Source organism: Eleutherodactylus coqui, chromosome 6 (assembly GCF_035609145.1).
Source record: "Eleutherodactylus coqui strain aEleCoq1 chromosome 6, aEleCoq1.hap1, whole genome shotgun sequence".
Classification (NCBI taxonomy): Eukaryota; Metazoa; Chordata; class Amphibia; order Anura; family Eleutherodactylidae; genus Eleutherodactylus; species Eleutherodactylus coqui.
The window spans coordinates 39,929,989-39,957,797 of NC_089842.1; the positions used below are offsets into that span (position 1 = coordinate 39,929,989).

Sequence of the window (27,809 nt, forward strand, 5' to 3'; positions counted from 1 at the left end):
AGAATAGGCAGTTGTGTGTGTACATGAGGAATCACACAACATATAGGGCTTGTATTGTGATATTTTTCACCAGTTTTTCCCTCTGCAGACTCCATCTTTCATTTTCAGTTTTCTCTCAGCTGATAGGTGGAGACCAGCTGCTGTAATATCTTTTGTACACTGCATATAGAGAAAACATCAGATTTTGTGGTACTTGCCCATCTGTCACCTTTTTCTAAATTACTTTCACAAATGTTTCACCAATACATATGCGTAAAAAAAACCCCCACTATTTATTTTGTAAACTTTTTATTTCCCCAAAACATAAATATTTATAATATTATTCAGGTGATAACCCACAAGTACCGAAGCAGCAAGAGACATTACCCTCTTTCACTTCCTGTTATTCTTATCTTAATGTTTTTCTTACATGGGTTGATCGTTGGGATTTCCACGATCCAGTGAGAATCTGAACAGTTATTCGTTCAGTGTAAATGTATGCAGAGACTGAACTACGAATGATAATTTGGTCACTTTTTGTTCATCGTTCAATTTATATATACATAAAAACTGAACGACGATCGTCGTGTGTAAATGGGCAGTCGTTCATCTGTCTGATTGCCTGTTTACTGTGAATGGGCAGTATTTGCAGTGGAATCCAGAGGCGGACGCCCGCCGTAGATTCCACAATGCAAATACGCCCGTGTGTATATGGCCAAATACGCATACGCCCCCATGAATGAACCCTCTTCATAGGGTGATATTACTATGAAACAGCATGTCGTGACCTGAAGAGAACAGATTGATTTCAGTGATGTGTTCAATGGGACACTAATTTTTCACACAATTTATGCTCATGTAACACTTTGTGTATCAATATATTTCTAATATACTTGTGTTAAAAAAAATTTTTGTTTTACCGCTAAAAATCATGTTGGAAGAGCCTGCCACTAGGGATCTCACTTCCAGCCCCTTTGTAATCCACTGCTGCTTGTTAGGCATTTAGCTTCTCTAGTAGCAGGGACATGTGGACACTGCTAGTTACTATATGCAACAGACAGGCGGGCATTCAGATGCTGCTTTGCAGCCGATTGGAGCAGGGTTTATGCAAGGCAGTATGGGATGGGTGGGAGAGGAAGTGTTGACCAGTACAGTACTGGCAGAATGGCCGCTTAAGACACTCCCCTCCCTTTCACCTGTTTTTTCTTAATACAGTTATCTATTCTTGTAAGTAATTCTGGTTCTCTTGCAACAATCTAGAGTTTTGTACATATGAGGAAGGCCATCCACACTATGTACAGTATGCAATAATTGCCTGGTGTTGTGCACTTTTACTGTTTACTGTCCTTTCATTTTCTTGGCACGGACATGATTGTCCTCGGGGCACGGCTGGTCCATTCTTTCTTACTGACCAGTTTCTTCCATTCACAGAGTCTGGGACGCCCTCACTGACAACTACATTCCATTAAATGGTGAAAGATGGAGAGAGCAGAGTGAAGAGCTGCTGAACGGTAACTTGTCCGACACTGAGGTATTTACAAATCTACACATTTATACTTTCTCTATAATATTTTATATAGTAAAATCCAATAATCCAATTTTAAAAGTTAAGTGTGTTTCATGCATGATCTGAAATGTCATGAGACCAGACAAAGTGAGCAGAGATGACCATTAATTTACTCATCTGATTAAAAAGGCAGCAGAAAAAGCCAATAGTTTAAAAATTAAATAATAAGCACATGAAAAATTAAAGTTAAATGCTATGCGTTTTAGCACTGGACAAGTAAATAATTATGCCTGATGAAGGCAAACCTCTGGTTGCCACCAAAGAGGTGGTCCCAATTCTCGCTGTTTTGCTGCAGGAAGCAGACAGCTCTGTATGTGGTGCAGTGGACTGGGTTGGTATTGCAGGTTTAATATCATTTACATCAGTAGGACTTAGCTTGCAGTACCATCCCAGGCCACTGGGCCATGTACAGAGTTGCACCAAACTGCCAGAAGTGGGACAACTTCTTTAAAAGCAGCACTGGAAAAATAGCTTCTGTAATAATCATGTACAGAAATTATTTTTAAAAAACTATGAGAAAATAAAAACACATTCGAAAAAAGAATGTATCATTATCTGATTGTAGTTAACAAATATAATTACTACATTCTCTTAAAGAAAAAAAAAAGTGACGGGAAAGACGTATTTGTTTTAAGTAAGTTCATAGCTGACAGAGATTTAGCAGGAAATTTTGCCTCCTTTCTCCTTGATCTTACTTAATTTTTGAACCATTGGAAAATTAATTTCTACTTGGGAAATATTATTCCCCCCCCCCCCCCGAGGTTTATTCTGCATGTAGTGCCTGGACCATTGGGACAAATTTCTGTTGTTTGGAACCAACTTTTTTTCAGCACCATTGAACTAGCAAATACTTTAAAAATGTTCCTGATCCCTGTATGATCATGCAGCTTACATGATACAGTGACTAGTCACCATGTACCCTTAGCCACCAGCTGAAGTTCGTAAAACACATGCAGCTCATATGCGAAAGTTACGTTACAGAGCTGTGTGTGTGTGATGTGCATGTAGAAGAGCTGTGTGGCGCATTGCGCCACCAAAAACACTAGTACTATAATTTCCTAATATTACTAGTATCAGTATAGCCATGGAAGCCGCAGTATTAATCAATAGTCCAACATTTCAGCCTCCATTGAATTATATTTGGAAAACTTCATAGTAAGAAATGTTCCTCTCCCTAAAGCAGCAACAAGACAAGATGTTCATTTGTATAACAGACGCAGCGATTAAACCATAGAGATCGCTTGGATTGTTAGTCATCTTTACGCCCATGGTCAGTGTTGGGCCTTAGTAAGCTGGCCGTGGAGCAGTCACATTTTAGAATCGTTATAGTGGCTGCATAGATCCATATAGTAACATAGTATGTAAGGCCGAATGAAGACGATGTCCATCTAGTTCAGCCTGTTTATCCTCCTATGTTGTTGATCCAGAGGAAGGCAAAAACCCTAAAAGGCAGGAGCCAATTAGCCCACTTGAGGGAAAATTCCTTCCCGACTCCCAAATGGAAATCAGACTAATCCCTGGATCAACCCCTAATATACAGTTCCTACCTGCTGTATACCCGGATTAACAATTAACCTAAGATTTATATCCTGTAATATCCTTCCCCTCTAGAAAGACATCAAGTCCCCTTTTAAACTCTATGGATTTTGCCATCACCACATCCTCAGGCAGAGAGTTCCACAGTCTCACTGCTCTTACAGTAAAGAACCCTTTTCTGTGTTGGCGATGAAACCTGCTTTCTTCTAGACGTAGCGGATGCCCTCTTGTTATCGTCGCAGTCCTGGGTATACAGATCATGGGAGATATCCTTGTAGTGTCCCCTCATGGATTTATACATAGTTATTTGGTCGCCCCTTAGCCGTCTTTTTTCCAGGGTAAATAATCCCAGTTTTGTTAGCCTCTCTGGGTATTCCAGTCCCGTCATTCCATGTATTAGTTTAGTCTCTTCTTTGAACCCCCTCCAGCACTGTAACATCTTTCCTGAGCACCGGTGTCCAGAACTGTGCGCAGTATTCCATGTGGTGTCTGATAAGTGCCTTATATAGCGGTAGAATAATGTTCCCGTCCCTCGCCCCTATACCTCTTTTAATGCACCCCAAGACTTTATTAGCTTTTGCAGCAGCTGACTGGCATTGGTTGCTCCAGTTTAATCTACAATCCACTAGTACCCCCAGGTCTTTTTGCATATCACTTTCCCCTAGCAGTTCCCCATATGATGCTGTTAGTTTGGGACGTAAGACCTGCAGTCTGGCTTCCAGCTGTAATCCGGACGCGAACATCTAGCTGTGTTATGAGGCATCTGTGATACATTCAAGGATGTGACAAGACTGAGAAAATATACATATGAAATAAGTTTGTGTTAGGCCTCATTCAATGTTATTCAGTGGAACTAAATACACAACCGTATTTTTTGTGTATCTGACAACATGCAGTTTGACTCATATATAAATTCCCCAATTGAAATTGAAAAGAAATGATATGGTTTTACTATAACAGATGTTGCCTAGTTTATTGACCACTATTCAGCAGCTACTTCTCCTAGTACCCAAATGACCATTGGAGTGGGTAGGGGCCTTCAGGAAAGAGTCCGTTGACTGATCTCAAACGTCTAATCCCCCTACTCTACCTCCAAATGTCCTCATGAACTTAAGGCCCCTTTACACACAGCGATTATCGCTCAAAATTCGCTAAAAAAGCCATCCTTTGAGCGATAATCGTTGTGTGTAAATGTGTGCCCATCATGCACTTACCATGCGCTTTTCGTCCATCGCTGACTTCAGGTCCGCGTGAAATCCTTGTCCCTGATAAGAGGGACCACACGCTGAGTTCTCCGTGGGCAGCACTGATATTCTTTAACAGCTGCTGTCTCAATGGAGAACAATAGTAATGTATTTAGAGAACAGACCACCCGCTGTTCTCTAAATACATGCAAATGAAGTACTAAAGGGCTGATTAGCTCATTAGTACCAATGCAAAATGATGGCTCAAAACGGTCAGTTTCTGACTAATTTTGAGCAATCATCTATGTGTGCAAGTGCACCTAAGTTCTGCCTGGTACATGGAGAGCATGATCTAGAGATTTAAAGAATGCCACAGAGTTTATCCTCTTCCATGCTCTGCCGTCTCTGACTAACACAATTTATACACTCTACTTGAGTATTAATGAAGCTCACTAAAGAGTAAACTCAGATTTTCTCGATTAAAGTAATGTCCGCTATGTGGATGTTCTTACCGGTTACTTAGTGCTGTGTTTTCCCTACTTGTAAAGGGATGACATTATCAATGAGGCCGGCAGATAAGAATCCATTACTCGGGTTTAACAGCAATTATGTTTTGCATATTGTGAGTTCTGTCCATTGTCAAAGGCACTTTGGACTGGATTGCACACTCAGACTCTCTTGGACTCTCTTTTCTGTTCTTGAGGGAATACTTCAAATGGGAAGTAATGTACGGAGTTTCTTGTGTAAGAGCCGGATGTTTTGTACGTGCTGACCTTGCAGACAGAAGTCATTTACTGGCAGATGAGATGCAGAAACGGTTCAACAATCACAAAGTTATAGTAATGCGGGCGCTGCAAACGGGGACACGTACGTCGGTTTCCACACAGCCGTGTCCATTTGTGCCCTAGAAAAAGGCACAAATTGCATGTACTATTCTGTCCATGAAAACAAACAAGGAAACACAGGAAAAATTGGCCATATGAATAGCCCCATAGGCAATTATGGCTCAAAAATACGGCCGTCTGAATGTGCCCTAGAAAGAAAAATATCCAAAAATGGCCAAATAACTAAAACAGTATACAAAATTGGATTTATAGGGTCAGGACTGGTTTGTATTCTAAGGTGAACACAAGAGTACGTGCAGACGATGAAGTAAAGCTGGTTATATAACAACCCCTAAGTATGTGGATACATTTCTTTAAAAGTTCCTGCCTTATTCAGGTAAGTTTAAAACCTGGTGTATATATCTGAGACTTAAAGAAACACCCACATTCGCACATATCTGACCCATCGCGTCCTTCATCATAATAGGGTGTTAAACAGGCACTTTGACATTCATAAGTAAGGGCTCAGTCACATGACCGTATGCAAAAAAAGCTGCGTGGGTCACGCAGCGTTTTACCGGTCTGTGTGAGCCGGTGAAGAGCCGGCTAGCGCCGCGTATGGCTACGAGTTCACTGCGCATGACAGCGTATCTCACACACGCTCTCATTCACAGTGTGACTTTTGACTTTTTTTTTTTTTTTTCTAATTTCCCACTCGTCGCCCATATGCAATGTATACAGCATTGCATATGTTACCCGTACAAATGTATGGGGCTCTCACTGCATGATATGTATTTATACGCTAATGTGAACGGATCAACGAAAGTCCATGTACCTTCCTCGACTACACTCAACTGCGTATCACGTGCACATGCATCGTGTGGGTAATATGCGCCCAAATGACGGTCATGTGAATGAGCCCTTAGTCAGAGAGCTTTAGAGGAAAATGGAGAGAAGGAGAAGACTGATTACGGGAAAGAAGGAAGAAAAACAAGAAAACACCAGAGAAAATCATCCAAATCAAAACAAATGCAAAGCAGCAAAATAGAAATACTCAAAAAAAACTATAAACATATTAATATAGATGAAATCCATGCCAGACTTCCATCCCCCAAGTACCCGTGTACTAAGGGTTAAGATCCACTAAGTTTTACGCATAATAAGGGAATTTGCCCTCTCTCATTGGTCACTGAACATGTTCTATGCCCTGCACTTGTAAGGATCGCTCATCAGGCCGTAATGTGCACAACATGTGTAGCATCACAGTTGATATGTTGTAATTGGGTTGGTCATATTACCGTCTGCAGATGAAAAACACTGTTTAATGTACAAATCTGCATAAACATTTGTTGCCTTCTCAATAAAAACCTTTATAATGCAAGCAGGTACTGCCGAGCACAGAAATCTCTTGGTGTCACCAGGTTATTGGATCTTACCCTTGGGTACACGGGCACCTAGGGGATTGATTATCGCACTGATTTCATGTATATTTATTAGAGATGAGCGAGCGTACTCGGAAAAGCACTACTCGCTCGAGTAATTTGCTTTATCCGAGTATCGCTGTGCTCGTCCCTGAAGATTCGGGTGCCGGCACGGAGCGGGGAGCTGCAGGGGAGAGCGGGGAGGAACGGAGGGGAGATCTTTCTCTCCCTCTCTCCCGCCCGCTCTCCCCTGCTCCCCACTGCGACTCACCTGTCAGCCGCAGCGGCACCCGAATCTTCAGGGACGAGCACAGCGATACTCGGATAAAGCAAATTACTCGAGCGAGTAGTGCTTTTCCGAGTACGCTCGCTCATCTCTAATATTTATTAATATGTTTAGGCTTTTTTGTGCATTTATATTTTTCTGTTTTTCTTCCTGACCCCCCCTTTCCTAACATGCTCTCTGATTTACAATACTTATAAATTCCATAGTGTCTGATTAACACCCTGTGGTGATGAAGGACCCTGTGGTGTATTTCTTAAGTCTCACATGTATACACCTTGTTTTAAACTTCCTTGAATAAAGCATGAACTTTTAAAGAAACATAATATTTTGGTGGTGAAGCTACCTCTGGATTACACTTACCTGGGAGCCGGCTGGCGTCTCCTCTGCCCTACACCTGTGCCAGTTCCTAGTGGGTGCAATTATCCTGCAGCAGCCATGAGCGGATTCTGTTCTTTGCTCCTAAACTTAGGGGGCAGGAAACGGTAATCTATTATCACCTATAGGCATCATAAACTAAGTTTATGGGCTTATAGGACAGGGGTCAAGGAGTCCGAGGACATGCTTGTTATTCTCACCTAGCTCCCCGTTTCATCGCCGTCAGCCCTAGAAACTGGTGGCAACACCAGTGACAACAGAACACACATATATATATATATATATATATATATATATATATATATATATATATATATATATATATATACACTAACCACATAGAAATGCAGGGTCTTTGCACATATTTTGATCAACACACATGGGTCCATCCAACTCTCCAGTGCTCGTATACACACGGTGTTCTCTATGCCTATGTGAAGATGAGTCTGATGAAAGGAACGCTCGCCGTGTTCCAAGACAGCCAGATAAGTATAAGAAACACATCTCCAAACAACTCCTCAACCCCTGTCCTATAACCCCATGAACTTGGTTTATGGTGCTTATAGGTGATGGAGGCTCCCTTTAAGGAGCACATAGGATTTCACAATAAGAAATCTTTTTACTCTGCTGTGTGGCATTACTAACTTTTGTCTTGTTTTTCTAATCCTAAATATTTGCAAGCACCTCTCTAAAACTACACCTATGGCAGCTGCCTGACACACCTGGATGTCTACTCAAACTTGGGTTTCCATAGGTGATCTTATTGTTTCTGGAGATAAGCGGCACTAGGTATCATCAGTTGTGATAAACCAGTGTATTGCTTTTCAGCGGTGACACTAACCAGGTCCAGCCATTGCAACCTGTCAGTAGATTTAGTGAAGGGAAATATAGACTAGAAGAAAGATTATCTTTATGAATACCATAAAATTCTTTTATCCGGGCATAAATAATGCAAAACTTCCAGCTGTCTGGCATATGTACCCGGCACAACGCTGCAAAATGATTTGGCTTTTCACAAGACCAGAATGAACCAATTATAAGACTTGTCTTTTAAAACAGAAAAAAAGAGATAAACAAAGGGAAAAACAGCGGAGTGTCAGTGAATGTAGGCGGAGCGCGCCGGAGATCTCTACCGCCGCCACTCACTGTGAACAGGCAGTCCTTCAAAGCCGAAAGACTGCTTATTTACACTGGCGAGAAGTCGCTCATTATTTACTTTGTTTCAATGAGCTAAAACTAAGCGAATAACAATTAATGAGCGATTTCTTATCAAGTAATCTGTCTGCTCAACACGGGACAACTATTGCTGGAAACTGCTGATTTGAGTGATTTTTCTGCTGATCGTTGCCTGCAGGATCTGCTTACACACAGATCTAGCCTATAGCTACAGTATGGAGACACACCGGTCTGTATACATATAGCAGTAGGGGATTATAATCAATAGAGTTTAATATTTTATTGCAGATGCATTGGGACAACAAAAGTAATTAGTTACAAAAGTGCATAGGCATTTCTAGAAGGTCCCAAGTCTTTACAGCATCGGTATCACAGACGTTCTTGCTGCTGCTTGTCTTCCCCTTAGTCTTGTTAAAATGAATGGCTTTGGTGTAGTGGGGGTCACTCCGAACAGATTTTCCTCAGCCAGAGCTCATCAGACGCTGCTTGCAACATTTTCTTTTTACTAAAGGAAACTCAGGCAGCAAACTGCTCCGCAGAACTCTGTGATTTATCTTCTAGTTGTCACATTACCCATCTGCTGATTGGATATTATGCAGGACAGTTCTGGCATTGTAGGCAAAGATACTCGGTCTTATTTATCTTCTTCATCAGTGTGATAAGTTCTCTTGTGATCCCAGGGGTGATGGAAGATGGGATGATGGTGACCCTCAATATCTGTCAGAGAGGTTTAATTACTGGTGCACTAAAACAATCATGTTTTCCTATAATTCAGGAACCGACTTTCCTAATGAAATCTTTCCATCCATTTTCAGTTCCATGAAAAAGAGGAGGAAGAACTGAATGAGAAGAGCGAGAATGATTCTGGTATCAATGAGGAGCCCCTGCTAACCGCTGACCAGGTAACGGGCCAGGTGCGGTAGGAAGTAACGTGTAAACATGACTGACATTCTATAGCCGCAACAATCTAAGGGCTTTTACCCACTAGCGTTCTTTTAACGCTGCGATATTGCTGCGGTTTTTTTTTTTCAATGGGACCTTCTAATGTTAAAACCACATCGCACAAAAATCGCAAGTTTGTGCTTTTGCGATTTTTGTGCGATTTTTGACAGAAAGTCTGTTTGGAAAAAATGCTGCGATATCGCAGCGTTAAAAAAACGCTAGTGGGTAAAAGTCCTTAAGGTACCTTTACAAGGGGAGAGTATCACATGAATTATTGCTTGAAACAGCATATTCGGGTGATAATCGACCCATGTATGTACAGCCACTGACTGCCTATTTACACTGAGTGAGAAGTCGCTCACCTGTCACTTCGTTTCATCGAACTGGATTACCAGGGGAATAAATGGTTGGAAGCATTTGTAATAAAAAATCATCCACATCCGAACAACCCCTTTAATATTCAGGGGTGCCAATAATGTTGACCACAACTGTATGTCCAGCATTAACTACAATGCTATATTGTTGTTATTTGTTTCCATCTCTGATTTCTTCTATTTTACATTAAGACATTTTCCAGAATCCAGGTTAAAAGTTGAGGGTCGGATGCTCGTCTTTAATCCGGTGGTTGTTGCTTGTACTGGAATATCACTGAATGTAACGGAAATGATTGGAACTGACAGTAATAGACGTGACTCTTACCAGCCTTTTAGCTCTATCCTGGCTTCATCCTTTTTTGTCACATTTGTACATTTATTGGTTTTATAATGGGAAAAACACAGAAAAAATAGGCACAACCAAGTGGAGTATACATCTAAAATAAAGGAAAAACCAGTCCCAATCCACGCATGGGGTCCTGAAAAAAACAAGTATAATATGTAGACTAGACAAGAAATGACCTAAATACCCAGAGTGCAATCCAAACCATACATAAATGAATGCAGGTTGGGAATGGTATCATGTCTCCTTAAGGATAGCATCTAGGAGGTGAGTGAAGAGACTTATAAGGCCATGCTTGCTTACCTGGGAAATATGCAAATATAGAACAATACCTCTGCAGCGCCACCTATTGGATTGCAGCATTTCTGCAAATCCGTGCCAGACTCTTTATACAGGTCTTTATAACTAGTAGGTTTCTGGCTTGGCTAGTGATGAGGGGTAATAACCCTGAAACAGCTGTCTGTGTATGGTTTTCTGGCTTTTGGTTTTCAATTCCTAATCAGTGTTATAAAGACTTGTATAAAGGGTCTAACACTGATTTTCAGGAATGCTGCCATCCAATAGGTGGCGCTGCAGAGGTATTGTTCCATCTTCCTTATTTAAATGAATCCAGGCATGCACAAATCAATTGTTTCTAAAACCTGAGTCCTTGGGTGAGCAAGCCCCCAAGAAGTGAGCTCCAGCCAAGAAACAATTAGGTAAGTGGGTAAGAGGAGAGAGATGTGGATTGGAGGCAGAAGATAGGGAAAGGAAGAGCTTAACCTCAGAGGGACTTGATCCCCAGAGAATTGTAAAAAACAAAAAGTACTGAATACTATGGCTCCAAATAGGTAATACATGTAAGGGGGTACACACTCCAGGGCATCTAAAAAGCAAGCAGGTCATGTTTTAGAAATAAACTAACACATGAGAGTGCAATATGTCAACGATAACTTAAAGGTATGCCAATGCAACAAAGTATTCACGCATCTAGTTAAGGCTTCTTGAGTATGGGGCGATCAATTCCTCTATTTCCTGTGTTACAGCTATTTTCACAAGCCAGTCCTCTAAAATTGGAGAGTCCCATTTTCATAGGATCCCCGTTTGGTTGCCTGTAATAAGTGATGTGTGCGAGAGCGTTTGTATGTGGACACAGGTATGATGGACATATAAAGCAAAACTGCTTCTAGCGAGTCCAGGATAAGTGTGTTGGTTTATCATTGCAGTGATGGAAATTTAAAATAGACTCAATTCTTGCTTCATATATGAAAGTTTATCCATGTGACTCGGATGCCATGAATGTCATGGACCATTACCAGCAACAGAGCATCTCACTACCTTTCTACCATACTTTCTACTACTGTGGCTGCTGTGGTTATGTTGATTTTCCACATATGGAACATTCTTATTCTTTTCTGTATTGGTACCACCCTATAGAATTCATTGGAACCTGAAATAATATAAGCTTCCTATTTGATCTGTTGTTCCATCCATATTACTTGTCCTTTTTATGTACAAAATGGGAGAACATACCCATGAGAACATTCTGATGCAACATTGATTGATACATGCTGTATACACAAGAAGCATATTCATATTATGCCACCATATTATAGTCTGTATTACAATATGGTCATGTGATTGAGGCCTTAAAAAACTATTCTTTGCCGATGTTTTGATATGGTTTGCAGCCCAATAAAGGTTAGTTTCCTCTCCAGGTGATTGAAGAGATTGAGGAGATGATGCAGAACTCCCCAGACCCTGAAGAAGAACTGGATGAAGAGGAGAATGACCTTGAAGAGATTTCATCTCGTTCAGATACTGTTCTCCTCCAGGAAATGCAGGCGCTGAGTCAGAACTTCAACAATAACTGGACCATGGAGGGTAGGGACCTATCTCCAATCTCTTCGTCATGTCACGCTGCATGGGGCTTACAGGTTCACACTTGCGTTTTTTCAGTATAGTTTTTGTTATAATTTGTAATCATGGATCGTATTCATTTCTGTGGGACTCAAACACTTGGGAAAATGCATCATTCCGTACCAGCTCTATCATAGGTATGATTTTTCATGGTCACTTTGAACAATTCAGCACAAAGGGTGATAGACTGTTGCAATTTGATGTCAATTTGCGGTAAATTTCCAATCAAAATAGTGTGAAGTCAGCCTTAGCTTGCTGTATGTAAGCTGATCATAAACCTAAAAGGGAATCTGTAATAATAATGATAATAATAATAATCTTTATTTGTATAGCGTCAACTTATTCCGCAGCGCTTTCAGGCATGGATAAATGCAAAACAATACAACAATTGCAACAATTACAATGTGAGGTACATTGGGTTAGACACAAATGGGTTGAGGGTGGTACAGGAGGTGCAAGGGATGGGGAACACAGGCAATAGGAAATTTCATGTACAGATCATTTATTAGAAGGCAAACAGGGTGGGGCACCATAGGGAGGGGCGAGGGACTAGGTCAGGAGATTTGGTATGCTTCCCTGAAGAGGTGCGTTTTTAAGGCACATCTGAAATTTCGTGCATCGGGAATTGTCTGGATGCCTTGGGGTAGAGCATTCCAGAGGATGGGTGCTGCTCTGGTGAAGTCCTGGAGGTGAGCATGTGAGGTTCGTATTACAGGGGTGTTTAGTCTGAGTGTGTTAGCCGATCGGAGTGAGCGGGCTGGGTGGTGTACTGACAGTAGGGAGGCGATGTATGGTGGCGCAGCGCCATGCAGAGCTTTGTGAGTGAGGTAGAGGAGTTTAAATTTAGTTCTGCAGTGGATGGGCAGCCAATGCAGCGACTGGCATAATGCAGAGGCGTCTGAATAACGACTGGATAGAAAAATGAGTCTAGGTGCTGCATTTAGTATGGATAGGAGGGGAGCGAGTCTAGTGCAGGGGAGGCCAATGAGTAGCGAGTTGCAGTAGTCAAGCCGGGAGTGGATGAGTGCAACCACGAGCGTCTTTAGCGTGTCCGTGGTTAGGAACGGACGTATTTTAGCAATATTTCTGAGGTGCATGTGGCATGTTTGGGCCAGAAATTGGATATGGGGGGGAAAAGGAGAGGTCAGAGTCCAGTGTGACCCCAAGGCATCGGGCATGCCGTCTGGGGGTTATGATGGTGCCAGACACTGGAATGGAGATGTTGAGGGGAGGTCTGTTAGAAGGTGGAAAGACAAGAAGGTCAGTTTTAGAGAGGTTTAGTTTGAGAAAAAGGGAGGACATAGTGTTAGAGACAGTGGACAGACAGTCGGTGATATTTTGGAGGAATGGTCCAGAGATCTCACGAGAGGAGGTGTATAGTTGGGTGTCATCAGCGTAGAGATGGTGTTGGAGGCCAAATTTGTGGATGGTTTGTCCAATTGGGGCAGTATAGATAGAGAAGAGAAGGGGACCAAGGACCGAGCCTGGGGTACCCAAACAGCGAGAGGAAGTGGAGCAGAGATAGAACCAGCAAAGGAAATCCTGAAAGAGCGGTCAGAGAGGTAGGAAGAGAACCAGGAGAGAGCAGTATCCTTTGGACCAATAGAGTGGAGCATAGTGAGAAGGAGATTATGGTCGACAGTGTCAAATGCAGCAGACAGGTCAAGAAGGATTAGTAGGGAGTAGTCACCTCTCGACTTTGCAGTCATCAGGTCATTTGTTACTTTTGTAAGGGCAGTTTCGGTCGAGTGTAGAGAGCGGAAACCAGACTGGAGGGGGTCGAGGAGCAAGTTGTCAGAGAGAAAGCAAGTAAGGCGGGAGTAGACCAGGCGTTCCAGTAATTTGGAGATGAAGGGGAGGTTTGAGATGGGTCGGTAGTTGGCAGCATCATTTGGGTCCAGGGTTGGTTTTTTAAGCAGAGGGGATATAATGGAGTGTTTGAATGAGAAGGGAAAAGTGCCAGAGGTTAGGGAGAGGTTGCAGATTGTGGTGAGGTGAGTAATGAGAGCTGGGGAAAGGGAGCGGAGAAGGTGAGAGGGGAGAGGGTCGCTGTAATCACCTATAAGCACCATAGACTAAGTTTATGTCCCTATAGGGCAGGGGCCAAGGAGCCCAGGGATGGGCTTTTTAGTTCCAAAAACTTTTTATTGAGATTTTATAACATTTTTGTTACAAGCAGCGCTGCAGATGTACACCCCTCGCAGGGGGATCTTCTGTTTATAAAAATTGTAGCATAAACAAAAATAAAAACATAAACAAACAAATAAACATTGCCTCAGAATAATATTCAATAAGGCCGCCTGCAAACGGGCGGAAATTCCGCAGCAGGATTTCCCGCTGAATTTCCGCCCCTGGAAGCTGCCATAGAATTGCGTTAACAAACGTAATCCTATGCAGAAATCTTGTGCGGCAAACAAATCGCGGCATGCCCTATTTCTGTGTGGGGCTCGCAGAGCCCCGCACAGAAACGTCACTCACTGTCCGCCAGCTCCGCTCTGCGCATGCGCCGGCTGCCCGGCAGCTGGCACATGAAAGAGCCAGAGCTGCGGGAGCGAGTGAGTCCGCGGTGCTCTCTGCAGACGCTTGGGTCAGGTCCCCCTGCGAGAATTCTCGCAGCCGGATCCGATCCGGCCGTCTGCAGGCGGCCTAAGTCGTATATCATCAGTAGTATAGTAGAATTACCTGACATATTGGTACTACATCTAGTCGGCTAGCCCCCCCATCTAGTAGAATCGTGGGACCCTCCTCCCTGCGTTCCCCTACTACACATCTGCACCGCTTCCAGGGATGGGCTTTTTATACTTAACTGACTCCCCATTACCTTACTGTCAGCTGAGAAAATTGACAGGAAGTCCGTGCATCGCACTCATCTCTGCAGTCATGCGCACGTGCACCCATAGGCGCACACACTAACTGCAGAGATGAGTGATACATGGACTGAGCACCGGTTTACAGGGCTGACAGCGAGTAAACAATGAGCCAGGTGAGTCCTATAAGTGCATAAACTTAGTTTATGGTACTTGTTGGTGATGACAGGTTCTCTTTAAATCTATTCATATTTTACTCAGAATTAAGGCTCACTCATAGGGGCGTATGTTGACTGTGTATTAGGGCTCTTTCACACGAGCACTGTCCTCGCACAGTATAGCCGCTTGCAAAGCTCGCGGCTATACTGCTCTAAAGATCGCGTGAACGGGCTAATCCCAGCTACTTGAAAGTAGCCCGTTCACATGATCCGAGGTGCATGCTGCATGCTTTCCAGCTCCCATAGGAGTGTATGGAAATCATGCAGCAAAGATAGAACAGGTCCTATCTTTGCGCGCACCTCGGAGCCGACATATGGGTTTGTCCTATCTTTGTTAGATGCCTAAATTCAGTGCGTCTAACAATCATTCATGTTAACGCTTCTATAGGAACCCACAGGTTCCTATAGAAGCGCGTCCTGTGCACACCTCTAATGTGCGTGGACAGCGCTCGTCTGAATGAGCCCTTACACAGTGCTGAAAGCCCATTGCTTTACACGCATGGAAAAATCTCAGTACGTCCTATTTTGGTGCATATTACATGCACAGGACGTAAGGTTACGTTCTGCATGTTCAGGATGTGTATGAAGGGAGATCGCAGGGTGATCTCCCTCCATACAACGCAGGTGCGGGCTGTTTATCCTTAGAATTGACGGCAGCATTTAGACAGCAGTATTTAAATCCCCCAACCGATGTTCGGAGTCATGTACAACCCTCTACGATGAGATTGCAGGGAGCTGTGCGGGTGTCATGGCAGCCAGGGGCCTTCTGAAAGGCCCCAGGGTGGCTAAGCAGCATGCCTACCATGCCATGCCCGATGCATGGCTTTATAGAATGCCTATCAGATCACAGTATGATGTAATACTACGGCATTACATCATACTGCAGGAGCGATCGAAGCATTGCAAGTTCTTGTTCCCACTGGGGACAAAAAAAAGAAGTAAAAATTAAGTTTAAAAAAGTTTTACTAATCATAAAAAAAAAAGTAATAAAAGTTTAGAAAGAAAACATTTGGCATATTTATAATAAAATAATCTAAATAATAAAACAAGAATACATATTTGGTATCGCTGCGTGTGTAAAAGTTTGATCTAACAAGGTAACGCATTATTTACCCTGCACGGTAAACATAGTCAGAAAGAGAAAAAAAAAATGCCAGAATTATGCTTTTCACTCCATCTCCAAGAAAAAATGTTATGAAAAGTGATCAAAAAGTCTTATGTACTCCAGAATGGTACCAACGGGAACTATAGGACGTCCTGCACGTAATAACGTTGCACAACTATGTCAACAAAAAAATAAAAAAGTTATAGCTGTCAGAAGATAGAGACAGAAAATAATTTAAAAAATTACATATCTTTGAAAAGAAAATGGCTGTGATTGGTCCCTGTGCTCAGCCAATCAGAGGCAGCGCTTCCAGTAGGTGGGGATTTTTCAATCCCTGTCCAGAAGAAATGAAGAACAGTGCCAGGAAGAGAACAAGCGCCAAAGCGGGACAGCGCTTTTAGGTGATGTATTTTTTTTTTTCATGCAGCTAGGGCTTTTTGTCCTCGAAAATCCCTGTGGGGTTGCCTTCATCCCATTGCCTTCAGTGGGGCGACAGCAGCGCCTGTCCCAATGGGAGAAGATTACAGCTGTGACAGCTGTAGCAGGGGGGTTTTCATCCCCGTGGGGAGTCCCATCATCACTGAACACTGTGACAGTGTTCTCACAATGTTCAGTGATGAGGGGACCTATGAATGGGCTATGCATATGAAGCTTTGCCCCTTCACACGTTTTCGGCTTATGCAAGCAGCGCATTTTTGTTGCGCGCAAAAAAATACGTTCGTCTGACCTTGGCCTTAGTGTTAGTTTTACAAGGCCTGAAAATCAGCGGTGTTTTGAAACTCTAACCAAGGCCTCCATATTGCAATAAATTTCTCCAGGAGGTCTGAAACCTCAGACATGAATCCCCCCATTGTCATGATCTCATTTAATTCCTGAATCCATTCAAGGGTAGTGGGTGTTTTTGGAGTCTCCCAATATCTGGGGACAACAGCACGTGCTGCGGTTAAGAAATAGCATAACATATCAAAGTGCTAACGATCACTTGTCCATCTTTCTGTGTGTGTGTGAGTTGAATGCAGAGCCTGACAGTACCTCTGAATGTCTGTTATCGGCTTAGCTCTGCCCCCTGATCACATGACAGTGACATCATCACAGGTCTTTTATCCTTATGTACTTAATGAGGGATTATGGTCGGACTACATCCCCCACAAACCCCTGCGGCCTCAGTTGTTATGGATACAGCAGTAGTCAGTCTGGTAGTCTGTAGCTGGTTGTGAGACAGCTGGACACCTGTGTGGAGAGTCCAATAAATGACACCTCACAACTGTCCACATACATAGCTGGCGGTGCATACTGACCAACAACATTGAAGCTTAATCCTTCATCGCTATCTTCACATCTCCTGAACATGATATCATCTCAAGTGTTAATGGAGCCAACACCAGTCCAGCCTTCATCTAATCGTCAACTGTTGTCCAGTGTTGAAACTAACCATCACTGTCATGCAAACATGTCACCACAGAGGGTTCAATGCCACTGTGAAGCTAATGCAGTTTACATGATACAGCAACAAGCCATGACGTCACCTCAGCCACCAGCTGAAGTTTTACATCTCGTGAAGCAGATATGTAAAAGCTACGAGCAAACATGTCTCCTCAGTGAGCAGCTGAAGTTTGTAAATCTCGTGCAGCTCATATGCAAAAGCAACAAAGTAGAGCTGTGTATGTGACGTACATGCAGCAGAGTTGTGTGGTGCATTGCGCCACCAGAAACACTGCTACTGTAATTTCCTAATAATTACTAGTAGATTAAAGCAGTAAGCTAAAATAAGCTAAAAACGCTCTCTGTTGCCCTCATCCACTCTCTGCTTGATTATTGCAACTCGTTGCTGATCGGCCTCCCCTGCACCAGACTCTCCCCTCTCCAATCCATCCTGAATGCGGCAGCCAGGCTCATCTTCCTGTCCAGCCGCTGCTCGGACGCCTCTGCCCTGTGCCGGTCACTGCAATGGCTGCCCGTTAAATACAGAATTCAATTTAAACTCACTACCTTCATCCACAAAGACGTCCACAGCACCGCACTGCCCTACATTGCTTCCCTTATCTCAATCCACCACTTAGCCCGCACCCTCTGCTCCGCTAATGAAATCAGATTAAGCATCCCTTCAATTCGAACCTCTCTGTTCTGCCTCCAAAACTTCCCCAGAACAGCACCGGTCCTCTGGAACGCGCTACCCCAAACTATCCGGGCAATCCACGACACACAAAACTTCAGGCGTGCTCTAAAAACGCACCTCTTCAGGGAGGAATACCATATCCCCTAAACCAAACCCCTCTGTACTCCACCTGATAACATACTCCCTGTCCTAACCACTGCAATCCCTGCTAGCCGTAATCAACGGCCCCCCCTGCAGTCACACCGATTGAGCCACTATACTGCTCAACCTGGCCATTGTCTATGAGTAAGGCATCGCACTCTCCACCTCGCCATACCGTGCACATCTCCAGCCCCTTTTCCTTCTGTATCACCCCACTATTTGTAGGATGTAAGCTCGTTGAAGCAGGACCCGCACCCCTACTGTCTCCATCAACTGATTACCAGATGTAACCGTGGTTTTGTTTTTATTTCCCCTGTATTGTAAGCGCTGCGGAATATGTTCTATATAAATAATCATTATTATTATTGTATCAGGTTCAGTTAGCCAATAGTGAATGAAAGGAGTATTAACAGTGAGTACAGAGAAAATTAATAGTGAATACAGGGAGTATTGTGAGTATAAAGGGCTCAATGAGTATAAATAGTTTAGGGAGTAATAATAGGGATTACAAGGAGTATAACAGGGGACTCTTGAGTATAAATGGTGAGTGCAAAAAGTAATAATAGTGAGTACAAAAGTAATAGTGAGTACAGGGAGTACCAGTGGGCTCCAAGTGTAAATAGTGAGTACAGGGAGTAATAATAGTGAGTACAGGGGGCTCGGAGTATAAATAATGAATACAGAGAGTAATAGTAAGTACAGGGAATAATAGGGGGCTCTGAGTATAAATAGTGAGTGCAGGGTAATAATAGTGAGTATTACTAGTGAGTATCAGGCGCTCAGTGCATATAAATAGTGAGTAGGGTAAGTATTGTGAAGGTCAGGCGGCTGAGTGAGCATAACTAGTCAGTAAAGGAAGTATCAATTGTCAGTACAAATAGGATTAGTAGTGATTTAAAGGATTATTGTATAAGGTTCAGTTAGCCAATAGTGAATGGAAGGAGTATTAACAGTGAGTACAGAGAGAATTAATAGTGAATACAGGGAGTATTGTGAGTATAAGGGGCTCAGTGAGTATACTTAGTGAATTCAGGGAATATTAATTGTGAATACAGGGAATATTGAGTATTGGGCTCAGTGAGTATTGTGAGTATAAGGGACTCAGTGAGTATAAATAGTGAGTACAGGGAACATTGTGAATATCAGGCTCAGTGAGAATAAATAGTGAGCACAGGGAGTATTGTGAATATCAGGGGCTCAGTGAGTATAAATAGTGAGCACAGGGAACATTGTGAATATCGGGCTCAGTGAGTGTAAATAGTGCGCACAGGGAGTATTGTGAATATCAGGGGTTCAGTGAGTATAGTGAGCACAGGGAGTATTGTGAATATCAGGGGCTCAGTGAGTATAGTGAGCACAGGAAGTATTGTGAATATCAGGGGCTCAGTGAGTATAAATAGTGAGTAGAGGAAGTATCAATCGTCAGTACAAACAGAATTAAGGGTGATTGCAGGAATTATTGTATCAGATTGTGTTAACCAATAGAAAATGGAAGGATTAATGTTGAATACTGGGAGTATTGTGAGTAAAAGGGTTTATTCGCACGAGCGAATTTGCATAGCGTAGTACATGCGCAAATTTTGCGCACATAATACCCAGTGAATAGAACCCATTCATTTCAGTGGTTTCGTTCACATGAGCATATTTTATAATGTGATTTGCGATCATGTGAAAAATACTTGACATGACCTATCTTGGTGCGCATTTGGCCAGTGACATCAATGGGCATGACTAAATGCACATGACCTATGCGTATGTGCTGGGCATATGATTATTGTGCATATTTTCTTGTGCGCGCAAGCATGCGGTGCCTTTATGCACACAAATACTCATCAGAGCGGGCTGAAATGCGCCTACATGTGTGAACAAGCTCTAAGGGGCTCAGTGAGTATAAATAGTACAGGAAGTATTGCATTAGGGGCTCATTGAGTATTAGCAGTGAATACAGGGAATATTGTGAGTATCAGGGGGCTTCGTGTACAAATATTGAATACAGAGAGTATTAATACTGTGCACCAATAGAATGAATAGTGATTAAAGGGGGTATAGTGAGCATAAGGGGATCAGTGAGTACAGGGGAAATGAATAATAATGAATACAGGAAGTATTGTATCAGAGGGCTCAGTGAGTATTAGTAATAAGTCCATGTGCAGCATCTGAGGAGCGGGCCCACAGCTAAGGAGATAGCGGGGTAGATAAGACCTTGTCACGGGGCTCTACCATCTCCTCCCTTGGGGGTAGCTCAGGACCCAACCAAGTTACTGCTGGGGGAGGTCACTGGAAAAAAAAGTAATTAGGAGTTACCTTAAAGTTCTTGGTTACTCGTGATGCCACCGTTTCATCCTCTGCGGTGAATCTGGATGACGGCAATAACTCAGTCCACACACAGGGAAAACTTTCTGGACAAACCGGGAACGGTCAGTAGTGTCTGTTTACTGTAACTTCGGCAACTTTCAAATTATAAGAGTAGTTTTGCACAATTGCGCTCACAGAAGGTGGTGTAACAGGGAGGACTTCTCTGGGTAATCCGGACAATCCACAGTCCCAGTTATCTGTGTGATCCCACTCCTGGTGACTCTCCTTCTTTCTCCAACACTCTATCAGTCAACACTCACGCTTCTGGTGCCTTTCTCTCTCTCCTGCAGTGGTCCTTTTTTCTCTCTCACTCAGCGCTTAGTTGGGTAGCGTTGGCCCAGGCCAAGCTGAAAGGGTATCGTTCAGCTTCCTCCATTCTCCACACACAGACCTATCAAAGTCTGTGGAGTTCACTCGCTGACTTTTGTTGACTTTTCTTGCAAGACTAACTCACACTGCCATGTCCCGTTCTCACTAGCATCCATGCAAAAACACATATATCACAGGGTCACGTGACACACAACATGATACAGACATGACCCAGACATTAACCCATTCAGTGCTGCAGAGGTGCAATACACGTAACAAATGCACACTACATATAAGACACCGACAAGACAATTGGCATGAGGCAGACATACAACATTACATGGGGTATTAATAATGAGTATTGTATCAAGGGGTCAGTGGGTAAAAAGAATATTGTGAGTATCAGGGGCTCAGTGAGTACAGGAAATACTGTGAGCATCAGGGGGCTCAGTGAGTATAAATAGTACAGGGAGAATTAGTAGTGAGTACAGGGATTAATTGTGAGTATAAAGGGCACTGAATATTAACAGCGTAATGAATACAGAGAGTATTAACCCTTTCCAATCCAATTTTGGATTTAGGGTTTCCTAAAAGGCTTTTTCTTTTTGCTGTTATACAATGGTGCCATCTGCTGGCTAAAGTCAGTGTGTGTGCGCCAGATAGGCTCCGACAGCGGAGTGGCTGGCAAAAGACGGTGAGAATACCCTGTCAGACGTCTTCTGACATTGGAGCTGTGCAAGCTTTAATCAAAATGTAGGAAGACGTCAGACAGTGGATTGGAAAGGGTTAATAAAGAGTACCAGGGCGCTCAGTGAGTGCAAATAGTGAATAGAGGAAGTATTACATATATATTACGTATTTTCTGCAGCACAGAGCTATTTTCTTCCAATTGTAACTACAATTAATTAACACAATAGACAGCAGTAGTTACTGGAGGATGTAAAGGGATATTGGCCATAGGGGCTAAAAAAACAGCCCAAAAGGCTAATAAGAACTGGTCCTTTATTCACGAGATAGAATCTGGGAGGATGAAGAGCAGGACAACCTGAGGGGACGCTGTAATAGATCGTCTGGTAAGCTTTGTGTAGGCGGAGAACACTATGTTCCAGAATGGTCTCAGTGCAGGACAGTCCCACCACATGTGCACCATGGTTCCAGCGCTTTGCTGCATTTTTAATTTCGCCCTGTTCCAACCAGCGTTGGTGGTGACACTTTTTTTTCCATATCCATCTTCCATCAGTCTTAACTGTATTGATCTGTCAACATAGCCGTACGAGGGCATATTGTCTGCAAGACAAGTTGTACATTAAATGACACTAGTTAATTTGCTATACAATGAACTGAAAAACGTAAAAACAAGTATGGGGTGGAATGAAAAAAAAATTGCAATTCCCTCATCATTTTTTCAGATTCCATTTTTATGGTGTTCACTGTGCTGCAAAAATGGATATGTTAAGGGTGGTTCCACACCTGCAAAGGTTTTTTAGTAGAGATGAGCAAGCGTACTCGCTAAGGCAAACTACTCGAGCGAGTACCTGCCCGCTTGTCTCAAAAGATTTGGGTGCCGGTGGGGGAGAGCGGTGAGTTGCGGGAGTGAGCAGGGGGAAGAGAGTGAGAGAGAGATCTCCCCCCCCCCCCCCCGTTCCTCCCCGCTCTCCCCGCGGGCACCCGAATCTTTAGAGACGAGCGGGCAGGTACTCGCATAAGGCACTACTCGCTCGAGTAGTTTGCCTTAGCGAGTACGCTCGCGCTCATCTCTATTTTTTAGCTTTTTCTGCTCTGTACGGGAAGCCCCCTTGGCCAAATGGGTCCATCTTGTAACGATGTGGGATAAAAATTCTGATATTTTAACAGTTCAAACTTCTATGAATGCAGCAATACCAGTTATGTTTTTTTCCTCATTACTTTGTGAACTTTGCTATGCAATCACCAGTATAACATATTGCAATACTTCTGTACTGCAGTGTGTTTCTGGCGGTCGGCGTTATCCAAGGAGTGCTAAGCTAAAAACTACAGCTCGTGATGCAAAAAAACAAGCCCTTACAGAGCTCCGTCCCTGAAAAAATAACAGTTATGCGACTTTGAATGCAACGATGCAAAAATAATTATAATTTTAAAAAAAGGGGGTTTTCTTGTGCAAAAGTGGAAAAACCTAAAAAAATATGTTTTTGGTATTGTTGTAATAGTACCAACCCGCAGAAAAAATGTATTGTTATTTATGCTGTATAATTGACGCAGCAAAACAAGATTAAAAAACAATGTCAGAATTTATGTTTTCTCTCCTTGCTCTCGAAAAAAACTAATAAAAGTTTTACAATACATTATATGAACCCCAAAATGGTACCAATAAAAATTGTAGTTCGCCACGCATAAAACAAGCCTTATACGGCCGTGTTGATGGGAAAATAAAAAAGTCATGGCTCTTGAAAAGTGGAAATGAAAATCCCCCCAAATCGTTGCGTCCTTAAACCCAAAATAGACCATGTCCTAAGGGGGTTAAAGGGAAACGGTGACAACCTCTGAGCCCCAAAAACAATGCTATGTGGCTCAAATGTCAGGGGAGTCTGAGGAGTAATACTCGTTGGGTGTTCCTTTCCAGCACGAGTTTTAATATGGGGGTCCCAGAGATGAAGAGGGACGCACAGAACAAACATTCAAGCAAAGCACATTATTGTTGTTACAACAAACAGCCTCCAAACAAAAAAGGAGTAGAAACGGGTGCATAAAGCATAACTTAGCTTTTTTCTATATGAAGGATCATTTTGATGCCTTATGTTGCCACAATCATCAGCAGATAAAATATAAGAAAGTATCTCTTCACTGATGAATATAGCGAGGCATTTCAGGCTTCATTCATGTATTTTTTGTGTGGCTTTTTGGGCTTGTAAAAAATGCCAAGAAATTCATTTAAAAAGTTTTCACAAGCATTCCAGGGTTCTTTTCAGTCATGCGTTTTTGATACACATTTTTTCAGACTACTTTTCACATTATAGAGAAGTTTACTGGAAAAAAAAACTCCATATCCAGAGCATGCTGTGTTTGATATAACAATGCCATGGAGCCATAAAATATACCAAAAGTAAGAAGAAGGCCACAAACAGCTCACCGCACATCGTGTGAAGTGCATTTTAATTTTGTCATTCCGTGTTGCTCTACATCTAACATGTGGTCACAAAGAAAAAGAGGCATGAAGCTACCGTAAGGCCGAATGCCTGCAGACGGATTATCGCTGCGGAAATCGCGGCCAGACACCCGCCGCGAATTCCGCAGTAATGTCCGTCCATAGAAATGCTGTGTTGAATGATTCTCCCATGCCCACGAGTGGAAATCAACTGCGATTTTCCGCTTGCGGGGGAAAATCGCACCATGTGCTATTCTGTGCGGAAGAACGCACAGACAGCTTCCATTGCAGTCAATGGAAGCTGTCTGTCCCGTGGTACTTCCGTAGTGTGAGCACAGTGGAAGTATTGCGGGAATCCGCGTCACAGCCCAGTGCGAACGCGTCCTGCACTGTGCATGCGCGCCGACTCACCGTACCAGAAACTCGCGGCGGATTCAGAGAGGTGAGTATAGGGTCTCTGGGGGGCGCCGGGTCTGATTCCGCTGTGAGATTTCGCAGGAGGAATCCGACCCGGCCAGGCCTAAGCGTGTATATTTCTCTTGCTTTCTGGTGTACTCTAACATATGGGGTGAGACCGGTCTCAGACTTTCTGGCTGTACAGTGTCTATGGAAGATTCTGAAGTGGAAAAAGCTTTTATGGTCTTATAAGATAACAACCGTTTTGTGGCCAAATGATATACATGAATATTAGAGAAGACATAAGTACATGTCAAACTTTCATCCTTTTAGATGACAATTGGTTGTATGCACAGTAACATGCAGTTATCACAGGAAAATCTCTAATAAAACTTATGCTGATCAGAATTTTCTGATTGGTTGAAAGTCACCATTCTCAGAAAACGACGAGATGGCAATTCCAGATCTACACATAGACAACATGTAGCTATGAACCCGACCTAGTCCACATCCCTATTGGAAGAGGCAGTTGTTTTGTTCTTCAGTGTATTGCAGATACTGTATAATAACCTCCCTTGTATATTCACATCCAGCAGGTTTGCAGCACATGAGCACTGAGGAGCTGACACAGTTACTGGAGCGGGTGGAGAGAGCGATTTGCGACTATTCTGAAGAGCTGGTGCAGCATCTTGCTCGACGGGATGAGTTGGATTTTGAGAAAGAGGTGAAAAATTCCTTCATTTCAGCTCTCCTGGAGGTCCAAAACAAGCAGAAAGAACACAGAGAGCTTGTGAAGAAGAGGAGAAAAGAAAAGGGCCTCAGTCTGCAGAGCAACCGCACGGAGAGAAACGGCCAGATGCCCATGAAGGTACCAGAGTAACATACATGTAGCAAAACAAATACTAATAATGTACAAGTATAACAAGTAATGTAGTAATTCTCCACTGCCCAGGACACATGCCTGGTCCTCTGGATGGTAAATGCTTTATTCCCCTACAGCTGATACCCCTCTTCACTGTACACACTGTGACTAAACCTCTGCTCTTCTGCAGCGTTTCAGCATGGAAGGGATCTCCAATATCCTACAGACGGGAATCAGACAAACATTTGGCAATTCAGGGAACGAGAAGCAGGTGAGCGCTGCATTATTTTTACCCTTTACAATCCAATTTTGGATTTAGGGTTTCCTAGGGGGGGGGTTCTCTTTTTGCCATTATACAATGGCGCCATCTCCTGGTTAGAGTCAGTACTGCGGTATTAAACATGCTGTAGAGGCCCCTGACAACAGAACGGCCAGTATTATACAATAAGAATACCCTGCCGGATGTCTTCTGACATCGGAAGCTGTACAGCCTTCAATCAGAATGTCTTTAGACGTCAGACAGTAGATTGGAAAGGGTTAAAGACTTGATTGAAGGCTCTGACATTGATTTGCAGGAATGCTGCCATCCAGTAGGTGGCGCGGCAGAGGTACTGTTCCATCTTCCTTATTTACATATATTTTCTAGCATGTATGGCCTTATAAGTCTCCTCACTGTGCTCCTAGGTGTCTCCACAACCTTGTAGGTGCTCCCCTTAAGGAGAGATGTTACCTCTCCTGACCCACATCATAGGCCTCTCACTTAACCAAGCCAGAAACCTACTGCACGATGAGGGGCAATTGCCACAAAACAGCTGTCTGTGTATGAATTTCTGGCTTGATTTCCTATTCCCAATCATTGTTTTAAAGACTTGTTTAAAGGGTCAGGCATTGATTTGCAGGAATGCTGCCATCCAGTAGGTGGGGCTGCAGAGGTATTGTTCCATCTTCCTTATTTGCATATATTTCCCAGAGGAGCTTGCATGGCCTTATAAGCCTAGGTGCTCTCCTTAAGGAGAGATGATACCCCTCCTGACTCAGCGCCTGGAACACTCTATTTGTACTTTGTGTATTTCAGCTTTGGTTTTCTAGTGAAAGTTGTCTAACCGTTACACGAAAGTCAGTATAGAAAGAATCGTCACATTGTAAATCACAGCTTTTATAGGATGAAACATCGGCATGCACCATGAGCTCTTTCACAAACTATTTGAGCATTTTAAAACACTTGTTAGGCCGCTCTCACACGGACGGGTCTGATTCATCGTACCTGTAATTTCTTTACTGCGGATGACCGCGGACGCTCGCTGTCGGTCAGGCGCAGTAGAGATTTTTTTTTTTAAATTGTACTTCCAATTTTGTCCGGAAACTGGATATTTGCTTGAATCTTCATTAAATCTGTACAAGAAAACTTTAGTGAAAGTTTTTCATTTTTCCCCCAGTTGCTACCACTTTGCAGATTTCCACAGGGATTATAGTAACAGGGTCTATAAAAACAAAAAACAAATGCACCTACAAACTGTGGTAAAAAGGACCCGCATTACCTCCAGCATCTTAGCACCACTGTAGTTTGTGGCTTTGTGCTACATGTGTAAGAAACCTGCAGAATACTGGCACACCGCAATACAACATGATTGTCACATGACAGATCTTACGTATAGAAAATTGTAAACTGGATTTAAAAAAAAAGTCAAAAAGTGAAGGTGTTCATCAGAGCAGTGAGGTGGAAGCCCGGTGTTCATCAGAGCAGTGAGGTGGAAGCCCGGCGGTCACATGAAGAGCATTTCCTAATAAACTATTATGGGTGATATATTTGTTGTGTACAATATCTATATATTGACTTCACGGATCTGTGTGACATTCTGACTTGTGATCTTCTCTTGCAGTATCTGAATACAGTCATCCCATATGAGAAGAAAGCCACACCCCTTACGGTTGAGGACCTGCAGATGCTGACAAATAGTAAGCCTGCCCCCTAGTGGTGATCTATCATAATAAAATAAATGTACAAAGTGCATTCAAATTCCAGCAGTGCAGCATTACGGGCAGAGATAAAGGACAATAATGTACACAGAGCAACTTAGTATATGTGCAGTATCACACAAAACTCTAAATATCGTTATAAACCAGACATTTATTACAATTAGTTTTGCTTTCTTTACTGATATGTGCCTCTTATACCTGCAGTATTGTTTGCTATGAGAGAAGATAGTGAGAAGGTCCCTATGTTATTAACGGACTACATCTTAAAAGGTAAAATATACAGTTATGTGAAGTGTAAACATCATTCTGTAGATTTTACTCCTCTTGAGCATCGAAGGGCCCGTTCACACGGGTGTATCGTCTGTCCACACTCAGGTCCATCACACGGGTTTATCGTCTGTCCACATTTAGTTTGTATTGTTTACGGATTGTATACAGACCCACTGAATTAAATTCATGTATTCAGACGGAAGTATTTTACACCTGTTAGGCTGCC

General features: G+C 42.9%; 2 protein-coding genes across 7 annotated transcripts in view; both read left to right on the forward strand.

Annotated features, from left to right (window-relative positions):
• Nucleotides 1–27,809, forward strand: part of LOC136632055 (pyruvate carboxylase, mitochondrial-like) — a 217,674-nt gene that overhangs the window by 78,232 nt on the left and 111,633 nt on the right. The window lies entirely within an intron of this gene.
• The window catches only part of FEZ1 (fasciculation and elongation protein zeta 1), a 94,356-nt gene that overhangs the window by 59,131 nt on the left and 7,416 nt on the right, over nt 1–27,809 (forward strand). For 3 of the 6 annotated variants that reach the window (XM_066606649.1, XM_066606648.1, XM_066606653.1), the window contains 7 exons: nt 1,411–1,510; nt 9,164–9,262; nt 11,705–11,870; nt 25,068–25,342; nt 25,527–25,607; nt 27,217–27,292; nt 27,518–27,583. In XM_066606649.1, the coding sequence (XP_066462746.1) occupies nt 1,411–1,510; nt 9,164–9,262; nt 11,705–11,870; nt 25,068–25,342; nt 25,527–25,607; nt 27,217–27,292; nt 27,518–27,583 (863 nt within the window). The remainder of the gene's footprint in view (nt 1–1,410; nt 1,511–9,163; nt 9,263–11,704; nt 11,871–25,067; nt 25,343–25,526; nt 25,608–27,216; nt 27,293–27,517; nt 27,584–27,809) is intronic. The other 3 variants (XM_066606650.1, XM_066606652.1, XM_066606651.1) reach the window with 3 other exon arrangements.